Source organism: Porites lutea, chromosome 5 (assembly GCF_958299795.1).
Source record: "Porites lutea chromosome 5, jaPorLute2.1, whole genome shotgun sequence".
In the NCBI taxonomy this organism is placed as follows: Eukaryota; Metazoa; Cnidaria; class Anthozoa; order Scleractinia; family Poritidae; genus Porites; species Porites lutea.
This window is the reverse complement of record NC_133205.1, coordinates 8,085,634-8,108,773: the sequence shown is the minus strand read 5'-3', so window position 1 is coordinate 8,108,773 and position 23,140 is coordinate 8,085,634. Positions and strand designations below refer to the sequence as shown.

The 23,140-nt window shown below is 38.7% G+C and overlaps 1 protein-coding gene across 1 annotated transcript; it reads right to left on the bottom strand.

Moving 5' to 3' along the window:
* Positions 1–1,950: 1,950 nt before the first annotated feature.
* Positions 1,951–22,858, bottom strand: LOC140937844 (uncharacterized). Its single transcript, XM_073387418.1, has 5 exons — positions 22,288–22,858; positions 11,409–11,570; positions 5,921–6,196; positions 3,693–4,089; positions 1,951–2,074 (listed from the first exon to the last, which is right to left on the bottom strand). Exons 1-5 carry the CDS (start codon positions 22,856–22,858, stop codon positions 1,951–1,953), a joined length of 1,530 nt encoding a protein of 509 aa, XP_073243519.1.
* Between the last annotated feature and the right edge of the window lie 282 nt (positions 22,859–23,140).

Below are 23,140 nucleotides of genomic sequence, written 5' to 3'. Positions count from 1 at the left end.
CAAATCCCTAACTATTATATCCTTCTTGGCAAGAGACATATCTTCCTGCAAAGGAGCGAAATTAAACCCCCAAGCTTTGATCACTTTCTTGAATTCGTTAAAGACAAGTTAATTGTACAAAGATCGATTTTTTATTCCAAAGGACAAAAAGCAAAATTTCTTTCACAATGGAAGCCTCTCCTCTCCTTACTGTAAATGATTATAATCTAATCTACGTATGCGTGAAGCAAGCCTGGTTGCAGTGTATGTTGTATTAATCGTTGGAATCTTAATTCTTAATTGTAATTTTTTGTAACCTTAAATTTTGTAGTGAAAGTGTTGTAAGTGATGTAGTGGTAATAAAGATCTCTGTTAAAAAAAAAAAATCAATGTGAAGGATAGTGTAAAGGAAGACGGTGCCTTTAAATTTTACGGGCAAGAGTCTTCTCGAACAGCCACTATACACAAAGCATGACCTCTCCTCGGTAGAGAGGAAAAGTCTCTTTTCTCTTATCGTGGCCGTTAAATAATTTGAAACCCGAGATCGTCTCCCAAGGAGAGTTAATAGTTAGCTTGAGACGTAACTGTCACGTCCTTCATGCGAAGCGCCAGACAAGCAAACATTTGGTACTGCAATGTTAAGCGTCTTTGATTGGATTCAAATTCCTCCCAAAATGACTCATAAATATAGGCTCAGGACACACAGGTAAATAATAAATAGCAACTGATTATTTTATTAGCTAATACAGTTATACACTCACCATCCGCAGTTATTTCACTCTCCACGCCCTCACGGATTGTCTGCGTATCTCCTACTTCTTGTGCAACAAGTGAAGAAGCGAAATCCTGTTCTTTTTAATCTACGATTTTCAAAGAAAAAAAACGACACCTTTAGTCGTAATGCACTATTCCTTTCTGACAAAAAAAAAACTGGGAAATAAGTTAATCAAACGCGCTTTCAAAATAAATCAGAGACACCAAATGAAATGTCAAATATTTGACATCCCGTCGTTCTGTTCTGGAAACTGTCCGGGTGAAGAAGCTGCAAAAGGTTCAGACTGTGGACCTGAGTAACTCTACAAATCCGAATAGAGATTTACTGACTCATTATTAGAGAAAAGCACCGATGACGGAATTCATCTCCCTCCACCAGCTCTTCTATGTCATCCGCAGCTGGTTAGCGAAAAGTTCTTAAATAAAACCAAGGATAATTCCTAACATGTGTGCTAATTAGTCACATGACCTGTCACGTTAACACATGGGAAGTCACACTAGCGTTTTTATAGCATGGTGCTAACCAGCTGCCACTTTTATACAAGACATATTTAATTCTGATCAATGTTTAACAAAAACAATATAAGAAGACCCTAAACAAAGAGCTAAGATGGTAAAACCTAAGTTTTTGGAACAGTGCTGACATTTTTGGTCCCTGGTATCCCTACGTACTACTGTTGATTTTCTTCATTACTTACATTTTGAACCCTTTCTGGTCATCAGACTCTATCTCCTTTTCTATTTTCAATATCGTCTTTGTTTTTACAGGTGTCAAAGAAAATTAAATTACACATCAGTACATGTGATGTTTCACCTAATTGGTCACATAATCTGTGACGAAATCACATGAAAAGTTACATAAATAGCATTTTTTAAGCATGGTGATTTCCTAATGCTATTTTTATACAAGACATATTTACTTTTGATGAATATTTAAGAAAAACATCTTAAGCAGACTCTAAACAAAGTGATCAAATGGTAAAACCAAGATCTTTAGAACAGTAGTGACATTTTTGGTCAATGGTACCTCTAAATACTACTGTTGATTTCCTGCATAATTTACATTTTGAACCCCTATCTGGTTATCTGACCATATCTCCTCTTCTATTTTCAATATCCTCATATTTACAGGTGTCAAAGAAAATTAAATTACGCATCAGCATATGTGATGCTTGACCTAATTAGTTACATGATCTTTCACGTGACAGCCTTGGTTATCATATCAACAGCAATTTTTAAGGGTGACACTTCCTTGGCACCACTGCTCTTGACCACTTGAAAATGCCTGAACTGGAACAAATCTTCAAAACGGCTGTCGTCACTAAAATTAAAGAAAGTCACACTGACAGTCTTCAAACTGTTGACGCGATTATTCTGCTTTGAATGGTTTTGAAAAGGCTGTTTACAATAATGCAATCAAGGTGGCTCGATACACTATGTCGAGATAAACAAAGATTTGGAAAAATTGCCACCATAGTTGTATTACATGAGGATAAAGATGGAGATTTGTTCTGATCAGGGTTGCAATGACATCAGAGTTGTCATGGCAACGAAATGACGCCATTACCTATTTTACTTGCAGCAGTATTTCTCGGCACTGGGAAATTTTCCTCCAAAACAGTTCATGGGGGCTTTTTCCTCCATTAGCCGCCTCGATGTTCGTGAAGTTTAAGCGAAATCTGTAAGAGCATTATCTGATATTTTAAGATGAAGTTTTTATGGTTAGAAATACGGTAAAAAATAGACAATCTTGATGTTCGGCCGTTATCTGTAGAAAACGAGGCGCTTTTGACATGAAATTTCACCTTATGGTAGTTTCAATCTTTTTAAAAACGCCAATTGGTAGAAAGAAGGATTTGATTAGTACGTATCGAGGCACTCCTGTTGGCGCTTTTGTAAACATTTTGGTCTATTTTAACAAATTAGCAAATAACTTTTAAACCGCTGGATAGATTTTTTCAAAAAAATCAAGATTCCTGAGATTAACCGTCCTTTTATGTGACTTTTTAATTTCAAGATTATTGATATATTGTAAGCCAGTAAAATAAGGGCTACAATTCGCTAATATTTTATAAGAAATTTTGTGTTTACAAGTGAGAGCCTCTCATTATTCAGGGTATTGTCTCCAAGTCTCATATTTTCTTGGACAGCAATAGCTAGCATTTTTGCATATTCCAAAAGCATTGTTAGTTAATGCTAGCGCTGTTCACGTGAAAATGAAACTTGGAGACAATACCCCTGAATAATGAGAAGCTTTTAGTTGTAAACACGAAACTTCCGGTAAAAAATTAGCGAATTGTAGCCCATATTTTACTGCCTTACATTATATCAATAATCTTGAAACTCAAAGGTCTCCTAAAACGACACTTATTCTCGAGAATCTGAATTTTTTAAAAAAATCTATTGAGCGGTTAGAAAATTACACCACTATATTGTAAAAAGCTGCAACATTCCCCGACAGTGTGAATACGGACACAACTCGAACAAAAACTATTTTTAAAACTATTAAATTTAGCTAAGCTAGTAAATTTTAAGCCTGATTAGGTGATTTTATTGCTGTAAAGCGCAGGCAGTAATGGCTTCTATAATGAAGATGATGTGAACTATGGAAATACAAATTTAAATAAAGATATGATCGCCACAGTTGTAATAACAGTTTAAGCAATTGCAAAATAAATAAAGCCGATTAAAAAACTTCGAGGCTTTAACTGGATTCGAACTCGTGGCTTCTGAGTAGCAATGCTCTACCATTACTGAGCTACATCACTGAGATACATTGGGAGCAGGCTATATTGATCATGACGATGGTTTGTGTACTAATAAACGTGCTCAAATGATGACAGTATTTTAATGAGAAAGTCTTTGTATATTGTTACACATAATAATTGTTTAGTGAATACAGAAGCCATTAAACTTAAAATGGGAAAGCGCAAAATTACCTTATCTCATCCAGTGCCTCATGCACCTCCTCTGCATTTGTGATAGTTACTTCCAGTTCCCCTTTGCATCCAACGTTTTCAAATTCTTCTTCCAGCCGTCGCTTTACTGTTCCTTTTTCTAAGTCTTCCACTAAAGAGACGAAACTTTTTGTCGTATAACAGCCCAATTCGACAAGAATTGAATTAAACGGCTCTACGTTCCGGATGTAACATGCCACTTGGTCAACCAAAACAACGGCTAATATTTTCATTACTACATCACTGAGTTTTGCAATTCCGTCAATTAAACGATTGCCAGTAACTTTAAAGGAAACTTTGTATTCGGATCGGCCATCGTGTGTACTGGTCGAACTCGAAGCAGTGAATTCAAATCCCCCTTGTTGCTGTCCTGGTGCACCTGACAATGGATGGGAAAAGGAGAAATTGTACCTTAACAGGAGCCAATCACCTTTGGCCGTTCATCTTTCATCTAATTAAGGTGTACGTCATGATCAAAGCGTTTTAGATTTTTGAAGATTCATCTTTCGCATAATAGAACTATTACCCAATCAGAGCCGAGTATGATTCCCAACAGGGTACCATGCACGAAGTGACAAGCGAAGAGTCTGAGAGTTTAACTGATTGGAAATTACTGAACAGTGTTTTTTGCATTTTTGCGGGAAAAGAAATGGACGGAAAATCTAACGCACTGTGATACTTACTGGTAGCCAATGGACAACCTGGAGTGATGAACCCGGAGTGATAAGCTCCTGACCTTTATGGGCTGGTCTAGGAGCTGATATGATTTTTAACTTCTCTTTTAAATGACAAATGACAATGGCAACGCCTATTGGTAGAGCGACGCTTAGGGTGTTAAAGGTGCATTCTTTCGTCGTAATGATGATGCTTTCACAGGAATCACGCAAAAGACATGTACAATTGCGGTTGAGTGATTAGGGAACAGATATTAAGGAGGATCTAATTTGATAATTCTAAGGTAAGAATTTATTGGAAAAATAATTACAAGTACTATAAACCCTTACGACGCCCAAATAATAAACTAAAAGGTCCTAAAAAAGGGTATCGCTTCCTTTTCTTTCCCCCAATACGCCACTTGCACATCTCTCATAATGCACCTTATTTGCCCCCAAAAGTTTGCATAAGCATTGTTTTCAATTTCTCTTGGGACGGCTTCAATAACCAGGAGGAATGAAAAACAAAGGTTATGCAAAGTCTGGGGGGACAAATAAGTTGCACTACGTTAGATGTACAAGTGGCGTATGTTGGTTTCACGCGTGTGTGCTTGTTTCATGGCGGCTGACAACACGTGTCATTGAGTTTAATCAATGAAGAGCTCAGAAGAAAATGAAATTAATACTTATCCTAATATAAAGGAGTGCTTAGATGGCAAAAACCAAACCTTGAAGACATTGAAAGGGTGCAGGAACGGCGAAAAAGATCACCGCTTATAATTTGTAGCAAAGGACCAAAGATCATGAACTGTGTTCTCCAAACGTTGGACGCAATTATTTTGGACTATTTTTATCAGCTCATTTCCTTTTATGAGAAATGGTTCACTTGGAATGTGATGTCTTCGATTTGACCTTAATGTGATGCTAAATCTCTATGCAATCATTATCCTAGACACCGCCATATGATGATCACAAATATTAGCAACAGAAAATTGTTATGTGTGGAGTTGGGTGGCATGCAAATCAATTCGCCATTTCCGCATTTCCCATAATACACTTTGTTGGCGTGTTTCGTGTACCTCAACGCACGCAAACAGTTTTGCATAAGAATTGTCTTCATGTTCTCTTGGGACTTTCAATCGTCCTTGCGAGTGCTTGCATGTGCTGGGGAGCAACAAACACACAAACAAAGTGTATTATGGGAGATGTGGAAATGGAGAATTCTTGTCCTTCAATATGGCACTGCGTAGTGTTTGGTCAGCGCGAATGTCAAAAACTCTCTTTTTTAAATTTGCCTGCAGAATTTGGCATGTTTGTTCGTCTTCGAAATGATCTATATTCTCGACGCGGAATTTTTCCACTCAGCAATGGTTTTAACTCATAATAATGTTCTTATGCAGACGTTTTTCAGCTAACGAACAAGACTTGGCAGAAAAGTTTATTGGAGCGAGTATGGAGAATTGGTCGTTGATCAACATTAAGCTAGTAATAGACTGCAAAACAATTCGGTTTAATGTAGCGTAGTTTTGCTGTCTAAGCCAGTAAAGGTATCCTAACCTTGTAATGTTAACGTAGCAGCATTGGAGTAAACTGTCCTCACACTATTGGTAGCCACACATCTGTATTCTCCAGTATCTGTACTATTCATATTTGTCAGACTCAGTTGCTTGTTATCTGCTGATAAACTGATTCTTTTGTTGGCAATTACAGCAGATCCATCTTTGGTCCAAGTAAATGTTGGTTCAGGAACACCATTTGCATCACTTGAAAGGGTTACACTTGATCCTTGCACCAGTGTCTGACTCAGTGGGTGTTCAGTGAATTCAGGCTGATCTGTAATAAGAAATGAATAACCAAATGCGCCCGCTTAATCAGAATGATGCACATTTTCAGTTTACTAGATAATTACCATAATAAATTAGGACTGAAGCTAATGATATACGATTATGAAACAAAAAAAAATTTCAAGGTTTTATCCCTTTAATTAGGAACAGTGACCAAACAGAGTTTAGTTTGGTAACAATAATTTCAAAAAGAAACAAGACGCTATCAGAGCGTACACTTGGGCGTCGTTGTATCAGGCGTATGAGAGGATTTTTTGTGTCCGGCACGTGTGAATGCCGCAATGTTGTAAAATTTTGGTTGGTTGTTATGGGTGAAAAAGATTGAAGCCATAGTTGACGTAGTTTAGTATGCAAATAGCTCGAACTTTTCCTCGGAATTCCTAACGCAAACTGGCTCAACGAATTGCGAACCCACACGACTACCAACAAGTGTTATAAACTGGTAGCCACTTCTCTTCTGTCCAGCCATATTCGCACAGAACTCAAACCCAATATAGTTAAACATCAAACAGAGAAAAAAAGCAAAGTTGGTCGTTTTCACCAAATGTGTCTAAGTCTTAAATAAGACTCGTAGTTCTGCCGTTTCCGAAGTCTTCGTTTTCGTGGCCTGCATTTTCGAGGTCTGCGTTTTTTGAGGTCTACGGTCTACGGTCTGTGTTTTCGAGGACATGTGTTTTCTAGATACCCTTTGATCTGATGGGTGGCAGGTGAATCGGTTCAAACCCCGGGTAAGCCAAAACAAGTAACTTATTATTCCTCGAATAAATTAAAAGATTTATTGTAGCAGAAATATGCCGAAAAGGCACTAACTTGACCCGAAGCTAGTGCATAATTTTATATCCATTTTTCACTACCTTGGGTCGCAGTGGCACATTCAGCTAATCCCTCAGCTTAGAGTCTCACTGATCTGACGGGGCACAGGTGAGCCGGTTCAAACCCCGGAAAAGCCAAAAATAATTATTGTTTCTTCCTCGAACAAAGAATAAATGAGACAACTCAAAGTGATCTAGAGATATCCAAACTAATTCCGCTCTCACTTCGGGACATACGGCAGCAACTTTGGAACATCCCTGGGCGTCGCAAATCCTTTACTTGGCGCTCTCCCCAAGTAATAACAGATTGCTAGATGTGCTGACAAAGGCAGCTATACTCCCAGACAAACGTAGTTGGGAAGGTTGTACAATTTAACAGTAGTCCATTTTAATCCTCAAAAAAAAAAAGAGTTTCTCTTTTCCTAAATATCCCCCGACCCTCTATTCAATGTTGGGATATAACAGAACAATTACGTGCACAAACATTAACGTTTTCCTCGACATTGGGCCAGAGGCGGGAGAAGGAAAGAAAAAAAGACGTAAAAAAAAGTAGCCTACCCAACACTTTTGACAATGATTGTAGCTAAAGTTTTTAAAAGTGCATGTGACACTGAAATGTTCTATGCTCACGGTCAATGTATTGATTGAAAGAGTGAGTGACGACCTTAGCAGTACAGCTTTTGCTGTTCATTACGAGAAAATACGCATTCGTTTGCGTGAAACGGCGACCAATAGCGTTAAGATACATTCATGGACGCGAAAAAAGGAACATTTGCGCATAAATCAGATTCAATTACGATTTTTGCATTTTAATCAACATTCAATAACACTTTTGGGCATTCATATGCGTCATTCGGCATACAAAAGAGAAATATATACTTTCGTTAACGCCAACATCAAAGTCATTAACACCATCTTAAAAGTCAGTAGGGACATAAGACAAACATTAAAATGCAAACACTATTCATTAACTATTTTTTATGACACTGTTTGCAATTCAATAGCATTGCTGGACGGCCTTACGATGGTTAGGACAAACATTAATGCGCTTGTACAATCAATTGCGTGTTCTTTACATTTAATGCACAAAAATCGATTTTCAATAAAATAATATAAATTCAAACAAATTTGGCCTGGATTTTAGTCAATTACATCCCTCAATAAACTCTCTATTTAAACATTTTGCATCTTGGCAGGTAAGTTTGCACGAAATGGTAACCATTAGCACATTTAGCTGCGGTCACAGTGTCTATATTTCTGCGCAGTGCTTCAAGTAGTTGTTGTGTGCGAAACTCCCCTGTTGGGATTTTTAGGGCTTTTGTCTCATTCCTGTTATCCATACATCTTTGAATTTCCGGACGCGATATGTCGGCCTTCATTGTCGCTTTCAGACGGCTTACATGTAATATGTACCTGTTCCAAATTGTCGAGAGGGGGGAGCATATACTGTGTACGTATGAGGCGGGAATGGCCAGATCTCGGTGGGGCAGCACAGTCATACCCAATGATCACCCACTCTTCGGGATCCATATTTGTCCTCGCTTGTGCCAGGAAGTTACCGAATAACCGAAAGAGCATTCATTACACCACCAGCTGCTGACGAAAACATTGATAGGTGATACATGTACATGTATTGCCATGGTCATAGTCAAGTTTCGTCCTTGGTGGTACGCCCTCTCTCCCTGTCGCTCCCTACCATGACTTCTGGCCGTCCAAATAGTAAACGTACAGCCGCAGTCTTGGCCAAACACAGAGGGGTACAGTACGTCGTGGTTCTTTAAACCAGGTAGCGTAAAAATCCTGTCAATATTTTTTTGAATTTCTATTTTTTAATTGAAAATCGATTGAATTGATTGTTCAATTGCTCAATTGATTGTTCAAGCGCATTAATGTTTGTCTTAACCATCATAAGGCCGTCCAGGAATGCTATTGAATTGCAAACAGTGAAATAAAAATGTTAATGAGAAGTGGTTGCACTTTAGTGTTTGTCTTATGTCCCTATAGACTTTCAAGATGGTGTAAATGACTTGGATGTTAGCCTAATGAAAGTATATCTTTCTCTTTTGTGTGCCGAATGACACATACGAATGTCCCAAAATGTTAGTGAATGTTGATTAAAATGCAAAAATTGTAATTGAATGTCATTTATGTGCGTTAATGAATGTATCTGCGCGCTGTTGGTCACCCTTTCACGCAAATGACTGCCTATTTTCTCTTAATGAACAGCAAAAGGTGTAGTAGTCTGGACATTACTCCAAGACCACAAAAACTGGGTTTGGCCGGGGCTTAAATTACTAACCAACATGTGTAGACACTGCAGTTTGCCCCGTAATTAGCAAAAAACATAAAAAATTGTGTTTTCTAGCATTGCACAACTTTTTTGATCTTGTATAAAAGAAAAGCGAAAGGTAATCAAAGTAGAGGCCCTTTTTTCTTTCCTCTATGTTACGGAAGATCGGCTGTGCTCATATGGGGTGACTGAGATACCGTGTGGCACGAAATTTATGTGGGAGTTTATTTTGGCAGATTGGCCATTTTTTGTGTTTTGCGGGAACTAATTTTTGCGACTAAAACAGACTAGTTTTTCTTGCTGAGAATTAATGTTCGCGATTTTCAGAAAGTACCCAGTGCCCAGAATTGATAATATTTTCGTTTTTGTTAAGTACGTGCATTAGAAATATTATTTTTAAATAATGCTACGCTATTCGCACCCTATGTAATTCAACAGACACGATTTCTTAGTACTATATTTTTGTGTAGCGAATTTAAGTTAGAAAAAAATTTACTCCGGTAAAAAGTTACTAAAATGTCATTTATGTGCGTTAATGAATGTATCTGCGCGCTATTGGTCACCCTTTCACGCAAATGACTGCCTATTTCCTCTTAATGAACAGCAAAAGGTGTAGTAGTCTGGACATTACTCCAAAAACTTACAATGTACTGTTAACATAGCAGCATTGGAGTTAACTGTGCCCACACTGTTGGCAGCGACACATCTATATTCTCCACTGTCTGTCCTATTAACATTTGTAATACTCAGGTTTTTGTTATCTGCTGATAAGCTGATTCTGTTGTCGGCAGTTACAGCAGATCCATCTTTGGTCCAAGAAAATGTTGGTTCAGGAACACCATTTGCATCACTTGAAAGGGCTACACTTGATCCTTGCACCAGTGTCTGACTCTGTGGGTGTGCTGTAAATTCAGGCTGATCTGTGATAAGAAATTAGTAAATAAATGCACCCTCCTAAGAGAGTGAAGTATATTTTCAGTTTAATATCTACTTACAAAATAACTAAGGACTGAAGTGTTCTCCTTATCAGTTAGTAACCGGTAAATTTTACAGCTTAAAGCAACATTTTTTACCGCCTAAAACTGTTTGGAAGTTTACTAACATCAAATTGGTTGTTTTAAAAAATAAAGCAAGTTGCGATCCGATCCGATTCTCACATGGAAATGAATGAATACCAGCATATTGAAAAGTAATAAAGTATACCGCAGCCTTTGTTTTTAGAAAGAGAATATTCAAGGCGCTGGTTAAATTATTGGAATCAAACGTTTTAAAGTTTTGTCTAAAAATTACAACAGTTTGATTCGCATAAAGTACATGTGGGTCTTAAAATAAGGGAATGAATTTTCAGAGAACTTAGCTCCTAAATTTTCCAGCGATGGGGGTCAATGTTCGTCACTCCACTAACTCCCCCCCCCCCCCCCCCCCCCATTCCTTTCGCAGGAAATTGCGCCTCTGGCGGATATTTTTTGCCTTTTTTTTTTGCCATTTTTTGATTGGTCCATTACCTACTGAGCTAAAATTTAGGGAGAACACTGGGACTGAAGTTAAGGATGTACTTCAATGATCTTAAGACACACTGGCAAAACAAAACTTAGATAACAGATTGCTATATGTGTTGACAAAAGAAAATAAGTCTTTTAGACGTAAATGTGATACTGAGATGCTCTATAATCACAGTCAATGTATTGATTGACAGCATCAGTGTTTACCTTAGCAGTACTCTGGACACTAGTCCAAGACCACGTTCAAGAAACTGGGTTTACTTGAGTAACATATGTAGACACTTCTCATATCAAGATATTAATATGAATATAGAAATAAACAGGGCTCCTTTCATTGGCCCAAAAAAAAAACACAGATACATAATAATTGTGTTTTCTAGCATTGTACAACTTTTTCGATTCTGAATAAAAGAATACTAAAAGGTAATTAAGTTAGAGGAGCACCTGACAAGCCCTTTTTTTGAAAGGCAGTGCTCATATGAAGTGACTGAGATAATCCAGGATAGGAGCAGTGGAAGGAATGTAAAAGAATGTTTACTTAGCGCTGTAGGATTTTTCAATTGGGTTCAAGTAAAAAGTGAGTAAAAGTTTTCTTACAATGCACTGTTAATGTAGCAGCATCTGAGTAAACTGTCCTCACACTGTTGGTAGCCACACATCTGTATTCTCCACTGTCTGTCCTATTCACATTTGTAAGACTCAGTTGTTTGTTATCTGCTGATAAACTGATTTTATTGTCTGCAGTTACCTCAGATCCGTCTTTGGTTCAAGAAAATGTTGGTTCAGGAATGCCGTTTGCATCACTTGAAAAGGTTATACTTCCGCCTTCCCTGGATATCTCAGGATTTTTAGGATGTGTGGTGAATGCAGGCTGTTCTATAAGAAGTAATGTCACATTTTAACAAAACAAGTACACATTTTCCAGAAATAGGGTATATGATAAGTAAGTTGGATAGTTGTTTATCATATAATCCTGATGCTAAGTACATGTAAATCAGATCATTCATACATATTTGTCGTCTCAGGAAAAATTGATATATATAATCTAAATACTTCACTACACTATACACTATACTAAATACTACAGTGTAGACTCCCATAAGCGATAACCCAAATTGCCAATACTAGAGTAATTGATTCAGCAAATGAGAGATGGTCACAAGAAAATAGAATCAAAGGAGTCAGCTCTACTATGAACAGACCTGTCTGACTCACCTGTTTATTCAATGAAATTTGTAAGAGGTCATTTTGGGTAGGAGTTTGCCATCTATGATTACAAATTCTGTCCCTCCGAGACAGACTGAATTGGACTCCACTCAGTCCAATAACCATTATTAGTAAAATCCAGCTAGCGGTTTATTACCAATACTGAACTCTGATTGGTTGAGCTACTACTAGGCTATATGTTACAGCCCACTAGTAGAGAAAAGCGCCAGCTTTGAAAACCAAAACAATGGCGGCTGAATCGCACGTTGCTAGCTTAAGTTGTTTTGTCCCGATATCTTTGACCAACTTCCTGTAGTTGGATTTACTAAAACTGTTACATTATTCCTCTTGCCCTCATGGCCTCAGAGTCAATAGCCCATTCGGCCTTCTGCCTCATGGGCTTTTAAGGACCTTACGAAACCACGACGACGACGGCAACGAGCACGTCAAAAAACAATAGGTTTAATGAGCAAAACAACAACTCTGCACGTGCATCACGCTTTTTGTACATTTCTTTGCCTTCACTGCACAACTGCGACGTGACATGACCTAATTTTAAGCTTACTCGGGAACGGGAACGGCAAGGCGATAAATTCTACCATCTCTGTCCAAACTTGAGCGCGTTCCCCTCTCTTCAGTTCTTTCCAAAATCCCCTTCTTTTAATTAACAGGGCGAATTGGGATAATCGCGAAAAAGTTTAAAATGATGCGAAGTCTGTTTTTCACCGACGTTTTCATGGACCTCGCCGTTGTCGGATCTTTAGGTCCCTATTGACTCAGTGCCCACTCGGGTTCGAGGAATAATTGTTAATGAATCCTCCAATAAATGCTGCATTATTCTGATAGGGTGCGGCATTTATTAGAGGGAGGCGTTATTTAGAATTTTCCCCTACGAAACAAGCAGCGCTGTTGCAGCGCTGCGGAATGGCTTCAAGAAGCGCTACAAAAGAGCTGTAAAAAGGCTGGCTGCAGCAGTAGCAAATTTTGGATTTAAATCCTTCGGAGAGTAGGAAAAATTCTTCCTCGTTAATTGTGTTGTTCTCAACGCTAAAGAGAAGCAACTCTCGTATTTCTTTAAACGAAGCCATTCAGTGCAGTCTACCTACTTCGGCGACGAGCCGAGACGGGAGCTTGCTTGAACATTTGTTTTTCCCGCTTTGGACGACGTTTTCGACCCAGACCTCACTCATCTTCTCTCGTCGTCGTCCACAAACTCGTCCTGGCTGCTTAAGGTTTCCACTGTACTTGTATGTACTACGAGAGTCGCTATTTCAAGTTCGCGTTAACGTGTATATTTTCTTTCCTCTATGTTACGGAAGATCGGCTGTGCTCATATGGAGTGACCGAGATACCGTGTGGCACGAAATTTATGTGGGAGTTTATTTTGGCAGATTGGCCATTTTTTGTGTTTTGCGGGAACTAATTTTTGCGACTAAAACAGATTGGTTTTTCTTGCTGGAAATTAATTTTTGCGATTTTCAGAAAGTACCCAGTGCCCAGCATTGATAATATTTTCGTTTTTGTTAAGTACGTAGAATAGAAATATTATTTTTAAACAATACTACGCTATTCGTACCCTATGTAATTTAACAGACACAATTTCTTAGTACTATATTTTTGTGTAGTGAATTTAAGTTAGAGAAAATTTACTCCGGAGTAAATTTTTGCGGGAAAAGTGTTTGAGGTAATTGTTATTTGTGGGAACTTATTTTTGCGGAAAATCTAATAGTTTAAGGTTCAAAATGTCAAAGCAGAAGATCTGAAGTGACTTTAACCGCCTTGAGTGTGGTAGAACATAAAACAGAAAAAAATATTCGCCGGAACATGGGGTTTCAATAAGCGCGTGGAAATATCCTCTTCAATTGAAAGAATGGTGTTGCACGGTGGATCTAAACTTGAAAAAATTAAACTAATGATGCAGCTACATTTATAATACATGATACCGCAGTGTGCTTACATTTTCGTCTCGACCGCCTTTTATACGCTTAAATATAAGTAAGCTTATGCTTATCTTGGCTGAAGCATATCCTCTAGTACACTGCCTCCTTTTGTCGTTACACTATTAAATACAAACCAAGAGACTATAAAGGGGACAGAGAGGGCATCCCCCGTATACACCCTATTCCATAGGTAATTCGTCTCGAGTTATTTTTAGAATCGGGATAAAGTTACCTCGCGCGTGGCGTGGATATTTCGTGGAGGTTTCGCATGACCAAACGCCGTGCAAAACATGTCGGGCGAGAGGCAATGAAAGCGTAAAAAGATCGAGAGCATTCCTGAATATTGAAGCGACATGAGTCGGCGCTCACCTGGGAAAAAGGAATCGCTGGACTCTTTGACAACCCGTGAAATCAGTTTAACTCGAAGTTGTCGTAACGTCAGTGCTTTAATAAAATGAGAAATTTCGCCGGTCTATTGAAACCGGTCGTTTGTACAATTTAGGGAGTTTAAGATCCAACGACGCGGACGACAACTAGAACGTCAAAAAAACAATAGGTTTAATTAGCAAAACAACAACTTCGCACGTGCAACACACCTTTTTTGTTCATTTCTTTCCCGTTTTTGCACGACTACGACGTGAAAATGCCTAATTTTGCGTTTTATGGAGGACGTAAATAAGCAACGACGAAATTTTATTTCTCTTTGTGAGCTTGAATATGGTCCCTTGAAATTCAGCTTTTGGAGGGTTCGCCAACAATTGACAAAGTAAGTGGGTAGGAATAATCGCTATAAAGACTGAAAAAAATAAACATCAAACCAGAAATTGCTCTCTTCAAACTGTAAATTATAAATGATCCTGAGAGAATATTCAGTGTGTTAAGGATTTCCCTGCTCTACTGTTAGCTCTATACAAGAGAGGAAGAGCGATTCTTTTTTAATTTCGGTTTCGCTGACACAGCTTTCGCAGAAATCTTGCTGTAGTCGTTTTCGTCGACAAAAGGGATAGCAAAATCGCTCTCCGCGTCTTCCCCCATTTTGTTCTGCGTCATTTCGTGAAGGACGCGTGGCCCTCAGCGTGGGTCATCCACGCGGAACACATTCGCGCTATGTGATTGGCTGTTGTCTAATCCCCCTTGAGATTTGTGGTGTTAAAAATAACTCGAGACGAATTACCTATGGAATAGGGTGTATATGGGGGATGCTCTCTCTGTCCCCTTTATAGTCTCTTGATACAAACCCGGTACATGTTCACAGAAGTCGGCACTTTTTTGCTACAAATATGTGAACAGCCTCTTGATTCAACTTCAGTTAGTAAATACCATCAACATAACCGTCATCAAAAGAGTCCCTGTTTGCCGTAAAATACAAGTGAAAAGGAAATGTCAAACAACAATATAAAATGGCCAAACGGTCTTTTTAGCGAAAATGGATTCGAAATCAATAGCATGTGATCGCGTGTGTGAAATTTGCCTACATCACCAGTTTTATCTCTTCCGAGGTTTAGTTCCATCCTTAAAACCATTTTAGCTGCTGCCTTGAGGCGGGAATTTTCACTACAAGCACTAATCGTTCCTTCATGATCAGTTCTGCCATGCTCTTAGCCTTAAAATTACTCTTATTCTTCTGCTTAGACATTTTTCAGGGACACCCAACGTCAGTTTTCGAAAAATATCTGTTCGGAAGACGATTTGAGATCTAGAATTTTCGGGACATTTTTTGTAAAATTTCTTGCTTGTGACCTCTCCTAGGATTTTCGAACATCCAAAAAATGGTATGATTGGCTGTTTTTAACGGATTTTTACCCTAAAAAGGTCACTTAGAATTTTCAGGAGCCTTTTTTCTGGCTTAAATTTTCGAAAACGTAAGCTTTGATCCCTATAATTTTCGGATCACTAGATTTTCAGCGAGGAAATCCGAACAGAGGAAAAATTTTTAGGGGATAAAAATATGCCTATATCGACCGTTTAAATACTAAGATACGTTCAACAATGCCATTTTTAAGTGGTTTTGAACTATATTCTCGATGGGTGCCCCTGATTTTTAGTTGGGCTTGTCGAAGTCAACTATTTTTAGAAGTTATCCGCTGACAAGTTACTAGTTTTCAAATGATCGCAGGCTTAAGTTTAATTTTTTTTAAATTCATATGAAATATATTGTGTTTATGTGCCGCACTATTAAGATTTTGATTTAAAACTGACCTCGGACGCGAAAATTCAGCCAGCTATTACAGGCAGGAAAGACAGTTGCTCTTGACTTTGCACACCATGGTCACGCGTTGGTCACGCTCTACTTCCAATTTTTATGCTCTGATTGGTCAAAATTTGACAGGTGAGTTCATGCGGAAAATTTATGCAGCATCTTGAATCTTGTTTACTTTCAGCTAAAGCTGACAGAGTTTTGTGTCAACTTGTGATGTTTTTTTTGGATGTTACTACAACGGGGAACGGGGAGCCGGGAGCGAGGAGCGGGGAGCGGAAGTCTGGGAACGAGTAGTCTGCGGTAACCCCCATAAAAATCCAATATGGCCGATGATCGATGATAGAGAACCGTCGAAACAAACTTAACCGATAACGTTGCTATTTTACTTGAACTATATGCTCATGAGGTGCTTGAATTAATACGGAGGTAATAACTTCATGACATTTTCCACCTTTTTGCGTTTTACTAAACAATTATCCGTAAGAAACAAAATGTGCTCCAACAGCAGTTGAAAGAAGCCAATCGGGGCAAAAACTCTCAAAGCACATGTACAGCCATATTTCGAACTCAAGCGAATCTATACTGAGTCTAGCCCAAAAAGCAATGAACTACTTTTCCATGATAGATAACATTCATCGAAGTAGTCAGGTAACTTGCGTGCAGACTTCTCCTATTTCCTTTGATAGAGATGACTGCTTTGAAAAATGTTTTTGACCATGTCATCACATAATTAGTAAGACTACTTTAACAATCTGGTTCTGCTTTTAATATTATTAGGTCTACCACACTGCAAGCATTCACGATATAGAAGTGTTTCACTGATAAATGCAAATAAAATAGTATCAGTTTATTTTGTGAAACAATTTGTTTCAGGTCAGTTTGCCCAGTATAGACCAGTATAATGACCCTAACGGAACCTTATTCACTCATTTTCCTCACCCTAATCAGTAAACTTCAAAGTCGTACAGTGGCCATTTGTCTTTCTACGAAATACCCCTAACGACCCTTTCCTGAATGAAAACCATTGGATTGAATTGAATGCAAGATTCTCACACACCGCAGATCCTCAATTAACCCCCCCCCCTCCTCCCCTAAGAATGAGACCCCATAGCCCTCCCTTTCTTTTGAAGAAAAATGAAAATTGTCGTAAAATAATGAAAGTACCTCTTCATGGGCACGAAACGTTTGGTGCAATTCATACCATACAACATCACTGTATCAAGCACTGTTCTCGGTGCAGGAGGAGGGGGTAGTATGATGGCCTAAACAGAGAGGCTCCCCCCGAAAGGGGTACCTTTTCTGTCTAAAATGGTACATACAAAGGGTAAGGGGTTGGTCCCTAAGGCAAGCCTCTTCGCTGAGTACCCTCCCCCCTCCCCTCTGGATTATCGTTACTCTAGTCTGATTCTTCTCTTTAATTTCTTTGATACTGTGCTTCATTAAATGAATTTTGATTCATTTAAAAGCTTTTTGCCCCTTTTTTGAAAACCCTGATATGTTAAAAGAAATTGTGCCCCCTGGAGGGGAAATTAAATCAGGGAAAATAGTTAGCAAGATCTGTTGTGTTATTTTACATGAAGTATTGAGTAAGTGTAATGCGGCCACTATACAAATACAGTTGCGCACGTTTACTGAAAAACACATTGCTGGTTTTCAGTGTCACGCCATTCAAAATAGATCAAAATAAAAACGAAAATCGTTCAATAGATAAAGTCCTTAATCTGGGAAATGAAAGGAGGTACATATACAAAGACCCTCGCCAAGATTCAGGTCAGAGGATATTTCGCATTCGAGATATCCGAAGAAATGTTTCACCCAAACTTATAGAGATTTGTATGGAGACGCCATGCTGGCGCTCACCTGGATGAGTTCCAACATGGCGGACGGAAACCAACAGAAACAAAAAGCGTGAATTTATTCTTCAAGAAGCTCATAAACATTAAAGTAATACTTTTTCTAATACATTAACTGTTTAGATAGCAAAATTTCCTGAAATAAGTCATTTTTTTAACCTACATGACAGCTCTTTTGGCTGTCACGTAAATGCTGTGTCACGCAAAAGCTTAGAAATTGAAGCGTACTCTATCACAAAACCAAGAACCCTTTTGAAGTGAAAATTTGTGTGAAAATTAGTTTTCAGCTGCTCTAGTGCATCGAGAAAGTAGAATTTCGGTAGGATCGATAGTTTTCTAGTTTGAATTTTAGTGACGTCATGTGAAAAACAACAATTGGCACTCCAATCTTTTGCCTCCCATTACTTGTGTGAGACCTTAGACTCTTTATTTCTAAAACTACAGAGAGCTTGCTTGCCGGCTTATCAACCACCTTCTAATAAGCTGCCAACCTCTGCAACATTGATGATCTGATGCTTGATGGTAGGTGCACTGCAATATTACTGAATCAAAGCTAATGAAGCAGCTTGACAATATTAACTTGTTTAAGTCACTGACACATTCAGTTTTACACTGAGCTTGAAATATTTTTGTCCGCAGTAAAAATAATGTTTTGTTTCTGCAAAAACATCAAAGGAGTCGCCCTTGAAACAAAAAAAGCATCCAGAGGGCTTAACAGAGGAAGTATACTTCCTATGCATATTTTAACAGCTAGCCTTTAGAAAGTACCTTACAAAGTACTTCCCCCATGTATACTTGCAACACTTAATATTACAGCTCAGTTGTGGTTCACTTTTATCCTGAGTTTGAATTTTATTCTCTTTGTTTTGAACTCATAATCATAAAATTCGTATTACCCCCAAACAAAGGGAAGCAAAATTTTAACCAAGGTTATAATAAAATAAAACCACAGCATAGCCTTTCGCATCGAATCGTCAATCAATCGTCGCATGGAAAAAGGAATTCACTTTTTTTCAGTTTCTATCCAACTCGCTTACTTTGTCAAATGCAATCATGCAAGCGAACTCTTCTGGAGCTGAATTTCTATCAACCATATCCAAGTAAGTGAAAAAAATGAATTTTGTCATTGCTTGTTTACGTCCTTCACAAAACATGAAGAAATTAGGCATTTTCACGGATAGTCGTGCTGTTGAGGGCAAAGAAATGTACAAAAAAGTGTAATGCGCGTGCAAAGTTGTTGTTTTGCCTTGTCAAGCTATTGCTTATTTGACTTTCTCGTCGGCGCCGCATCTTTACCTTCCTATTATTTACGATACATTGTGACGAGTCAAAAACAAAATGTTCTCGGGTCAAATTGAATTGCTCCTGCTGATAGCATCTCAAACGTTTTTTCGACTCATCGGTAGTTCCTTCGTTTCTGGTAAGGAAAGTAGAAAATAAAAGTCCCTTGCTCGCAAAAGCTTGGTGAACGAACCATGCAAATGTGACAAAACAATAGCCTTTGTGTACGAACTCACGAAAAGAACTCAGGAGAAACTGTTCGCCGATTGGGCACAATAGTACAAAGCATTTTTTGTGCCCAATCAGGAACCGGCATCCGCTTGAATTTTTGGAAATAGTTCGGTGAGAGTCGGTACTCAGGGGCTCTTTCGCCAGTACTTGAAAACTTTCGTCACGTCCTTTCTCCCGGCCCGACTGACTGCCCCTGGGTCTCCGAGGATGCGGCCATTTTGGATTTTTATGAAGGTTACCGCTGACTACTCGTTCTCAGACTTCCGTTCCCCTTTCCCCGTTCCCCGCTCCCCGCTCCCCGCTCCCCGCTCACCCCTCCCCATTCGCCGTTTTATGTTAGTAACATCCGTTTTTAACTGTCTTTTTCCTCTGGATGTACGAAATGAAATTCAGCTGCTATCCGAAGTATTCTGTTATTCACGGCGAGTTGGTTTTTGGTTGAGAAATACGTCACTTGTCAAAGTCGGAAATCCGATTTCGGATGGCATCGTTTTCGTTTTTCACCTTACTTGATGCACAAGGGTTGAAAAGTCTGAAGGGATACTGGCCTTACTTGATACCTTTCAGGAGCTGCATCTCGAATGGTAAGCCTGAGTAATTATTGTATTTGATGTTTGTTTTGTATATCTAATTTAATGAAGTCGGGCGTAGTTTATGCGGCTATTTAGTGATTTTGTTTATGCACGTTTGTAAGATTTGAGACAATGATCTGAGTATCAGGTTTGATATAAGCTTACAGAACTTTAAAAAGCCTTTAGGCATTTTCTCACCGCAAATAGAAAGAAATCGTTCCAAAGAATATTTAGTTATAATTCTGGCTGTAAAAGAACGCTTTGAGCGATTTTCTTGCCTCGAGGTCATCATTGAAAAAAGTAAATACCGGGAAGCCGGCTTAAAACATAAACATTAAAAGCTTTAAGCTTGAAGACTCAGGATTTTTAGAGACACTTTAATACTTGTCTTTGTGAATGAAAAATGTTGTCTCTGTATATGTTTCACCGAATTATATTTCTTTTACTGATTGTTGGTAGTCTCTCTTGTAATTTTAATCGCTGTGCCGTTTGTTTTTAGTCGTTCAGTCAACATCGCTTGCAGGAGTACTCAAAATGCCGCGCGTACCAAACGCTTTTAAGGATTACACATCGATAAAACCTTTCAATAAAAAATAAACATAACAAATTCTTTATTATGTTGGAGCTTAACTCTATTCGTGTTCGTTCAAATACTCGCTACAACTCGCATTAGAAAAGTGAGAACCGGCTGGCCGTATAGGTGATTTCGGCAATTTTTTAACGGCTTAGCTAAAAGCCAACGCGTGCTTCGATCGTCCTGAATATTGAATGAGTGCAATTTGTATTGCAAAATTGTGAAATACGTACTCTGAATACTGCATTCTGTCCGAGGTCTGTATGATAAGAACAATACCTCATAGTGCTGTTTCACCTCAGATGTGATATATAAATGGTATAAAAGGTTGTTTTACACGCACCCAGATTTGTTGGCAAGATTTTGTAAAGTAAACTTGTCGAACGCAAAAAATTCGGCCCCAATTTTTTTCCAGGCCTAATTATTCTACAGTGATCAAGAGCCATTATGGCTCTTAAATGTGATCGAAGATGATTGCTATTTTTGGGGTGTACATATGAGGCCATCAACTCGATGCAATATTTGGTTCACTCTTGGGCTGTTTGCAAATTACTTTTTTTTTCTCGAAAATCACTTAGCCTTTCCCTTAAAAGTCACATGAATGTGCTCTAAAGTTAACTGAATTACTTGAATTGTGGAATACAGGTTTATTGTTTGATATAAATCATTAATTTATTAATGGGAGCCTCGCTTTTAGCCCTGGCTAAATCTATATATTGAACCTTAAACTTTTCGAGTTTCATACAGTGAAAGGGAAATAACATTTATAAATTAACGCGAACCGATGAAACTTACCATGTTTTTGTTGTCCTTAACATGCACACGATATGACACTATACTATGTAGGAAAGATGAGGCAGACTATTTTTCTCGAAACTTCGTGTGCATATTAAGGACAACAAAAACTCGCCACATGGTAAGTTTCATCGATTTTTATTTCCATTTTCTAGCAAATTTCCAGACCTACACATCGCCCCATAAGTTCTCTATATTTACTCACGTCGAGAAACCCGTACGTGACACAAACAGTGAGCCTGGGTTACATGTGGTTTGTTTATAACAAAGGTCATCAAAAGTCACATGAAACTACAAGTGAAATCTGACGCTCATAACATTCCCACACTCGCCAGTCACGGAATGAAAATTTTATGAAATTTATTGAAATCATAGAATTTGGAGGTTTATTTAATAAGTGATCTTCCCCGCGCACAACCTTACTCTCATTTCTTAAAGGTACAGTCAAAGTTTTCTGGCGATTCATGTCATTGGCGCTCAAGAAAGTAGTGGCCTATCAGATCTACCGCAGCTGATTTTGTAGCCTTACTGCAGCTACTTCGCAGCATCTGAAGGTCGGCAACTGCGCTGCAAAACTGCTGCCGAGAGTTTCAAAGGCTGCACTACGCTTTTGCATCCCCCTGCAACTTGAATTAAGCTGCTGTTTGGCTTCTAAAGTGCTGGTAACAGCTGTTATTTAGCTATACAGCTGTTTTGAAGCGATTTTGTGGCGCTGTACAGTCGATCTCGGCGTTTAATCAAGACCATGTACCAGCGTTTATTTGAGGGTTGCATTTAAGCAAGTAAAATATGAAATGTCAATCTTCATTACTAACATTACTCACCTAATATCCCATTAGACAGGAAACGAGGAATAGCTTTGCCCTCAATGTTTATCGTCAAAACTCCCACAAGATACTTTTCCGAGTTATCCTCGTCAATGATAGGGGATCCGCGTAATGTGAGATCAGATAAATTTTTGTCGATAAGATTGTAACTACCATTGCTGTATTTTAATTCCAGATCTATACATTTACCTCGATAAATCGTGTAAACCCGGAAGTCTCTCTTGAGTTGCTGAACATTCAAACACTTTTTATGGAGACTCTTTATCTTAAAGCCGCTGTCTTTCCGATCACACAGAACCGAGGAAAAGTGTCCACGCTGTGTGATTCTTGAAGGTTTGAGTTGGTAGTCTTCGAAGTGTTTGCGTGAATAGCGGAGCAATCGACATCGCATGATTGGTTCTGGGCCTTTCCAAGTGTCAGTGACTAACAGAACAGAGCCTTCGTTTTGTCCTTCAATAGCAACCGCACATGCCATTCCTTTTGTCTGGTGATTATTCCCTCTGATGGCGTAGATGGCCTTTTTAAATACACTGCTGGTAAAGCCCTGCCCCTCGCCAATCCTAGCCATCTTGCTTGGAAGGAATTAGAAGGCGTAATTATGCAGGGTTAAGGACGCTAGTTTTTCAGCAGGTATTGTTAGTTCCGTACGCGCTGACATTCCCCGACACGACTGACCGCCAATCTAAGGCGCTGGCGCTGTATAAATGTGACCGAATGGCCTGCGAGCAACGTTTGTTGTCACTATACTGCCAGGTCTAATCACATTCTCACAATTTATAGCTCCTTCAGGCCTTCACCCACGTCATATCCACATTGTTCCAAGGGTGGGCCAATCTCGTACCCAGAGTCT

What these genes read in the sequence shown, in the direction of transcription:
- LOC140937844 (XM_073387418.1), bottom strand. Translation starts at nt 22,858, where the DNA reads ATGGCTAGGATTGGCGAGGGGCAGGGCTTTACCAGCAGTGTATTTAAA. An exon ending in TGCTACATTAACAGTGCATT is followed by an intron (nt 6,197 to 11,408) that starts GTAAGAAAACTT and finishes TTCTTATTACAG; the next exon opens with ATCAGCCTGAATTCACTGAA. An exon ending in GAGGCACTGGATGAGATAAG is followed by an intron (nt 2,075 to 3,692) that starts GTAATTTTGCGC and finishes CTTTAATTTTAG; the next exon opens with TGACGACAGCCGTTTTGAAG.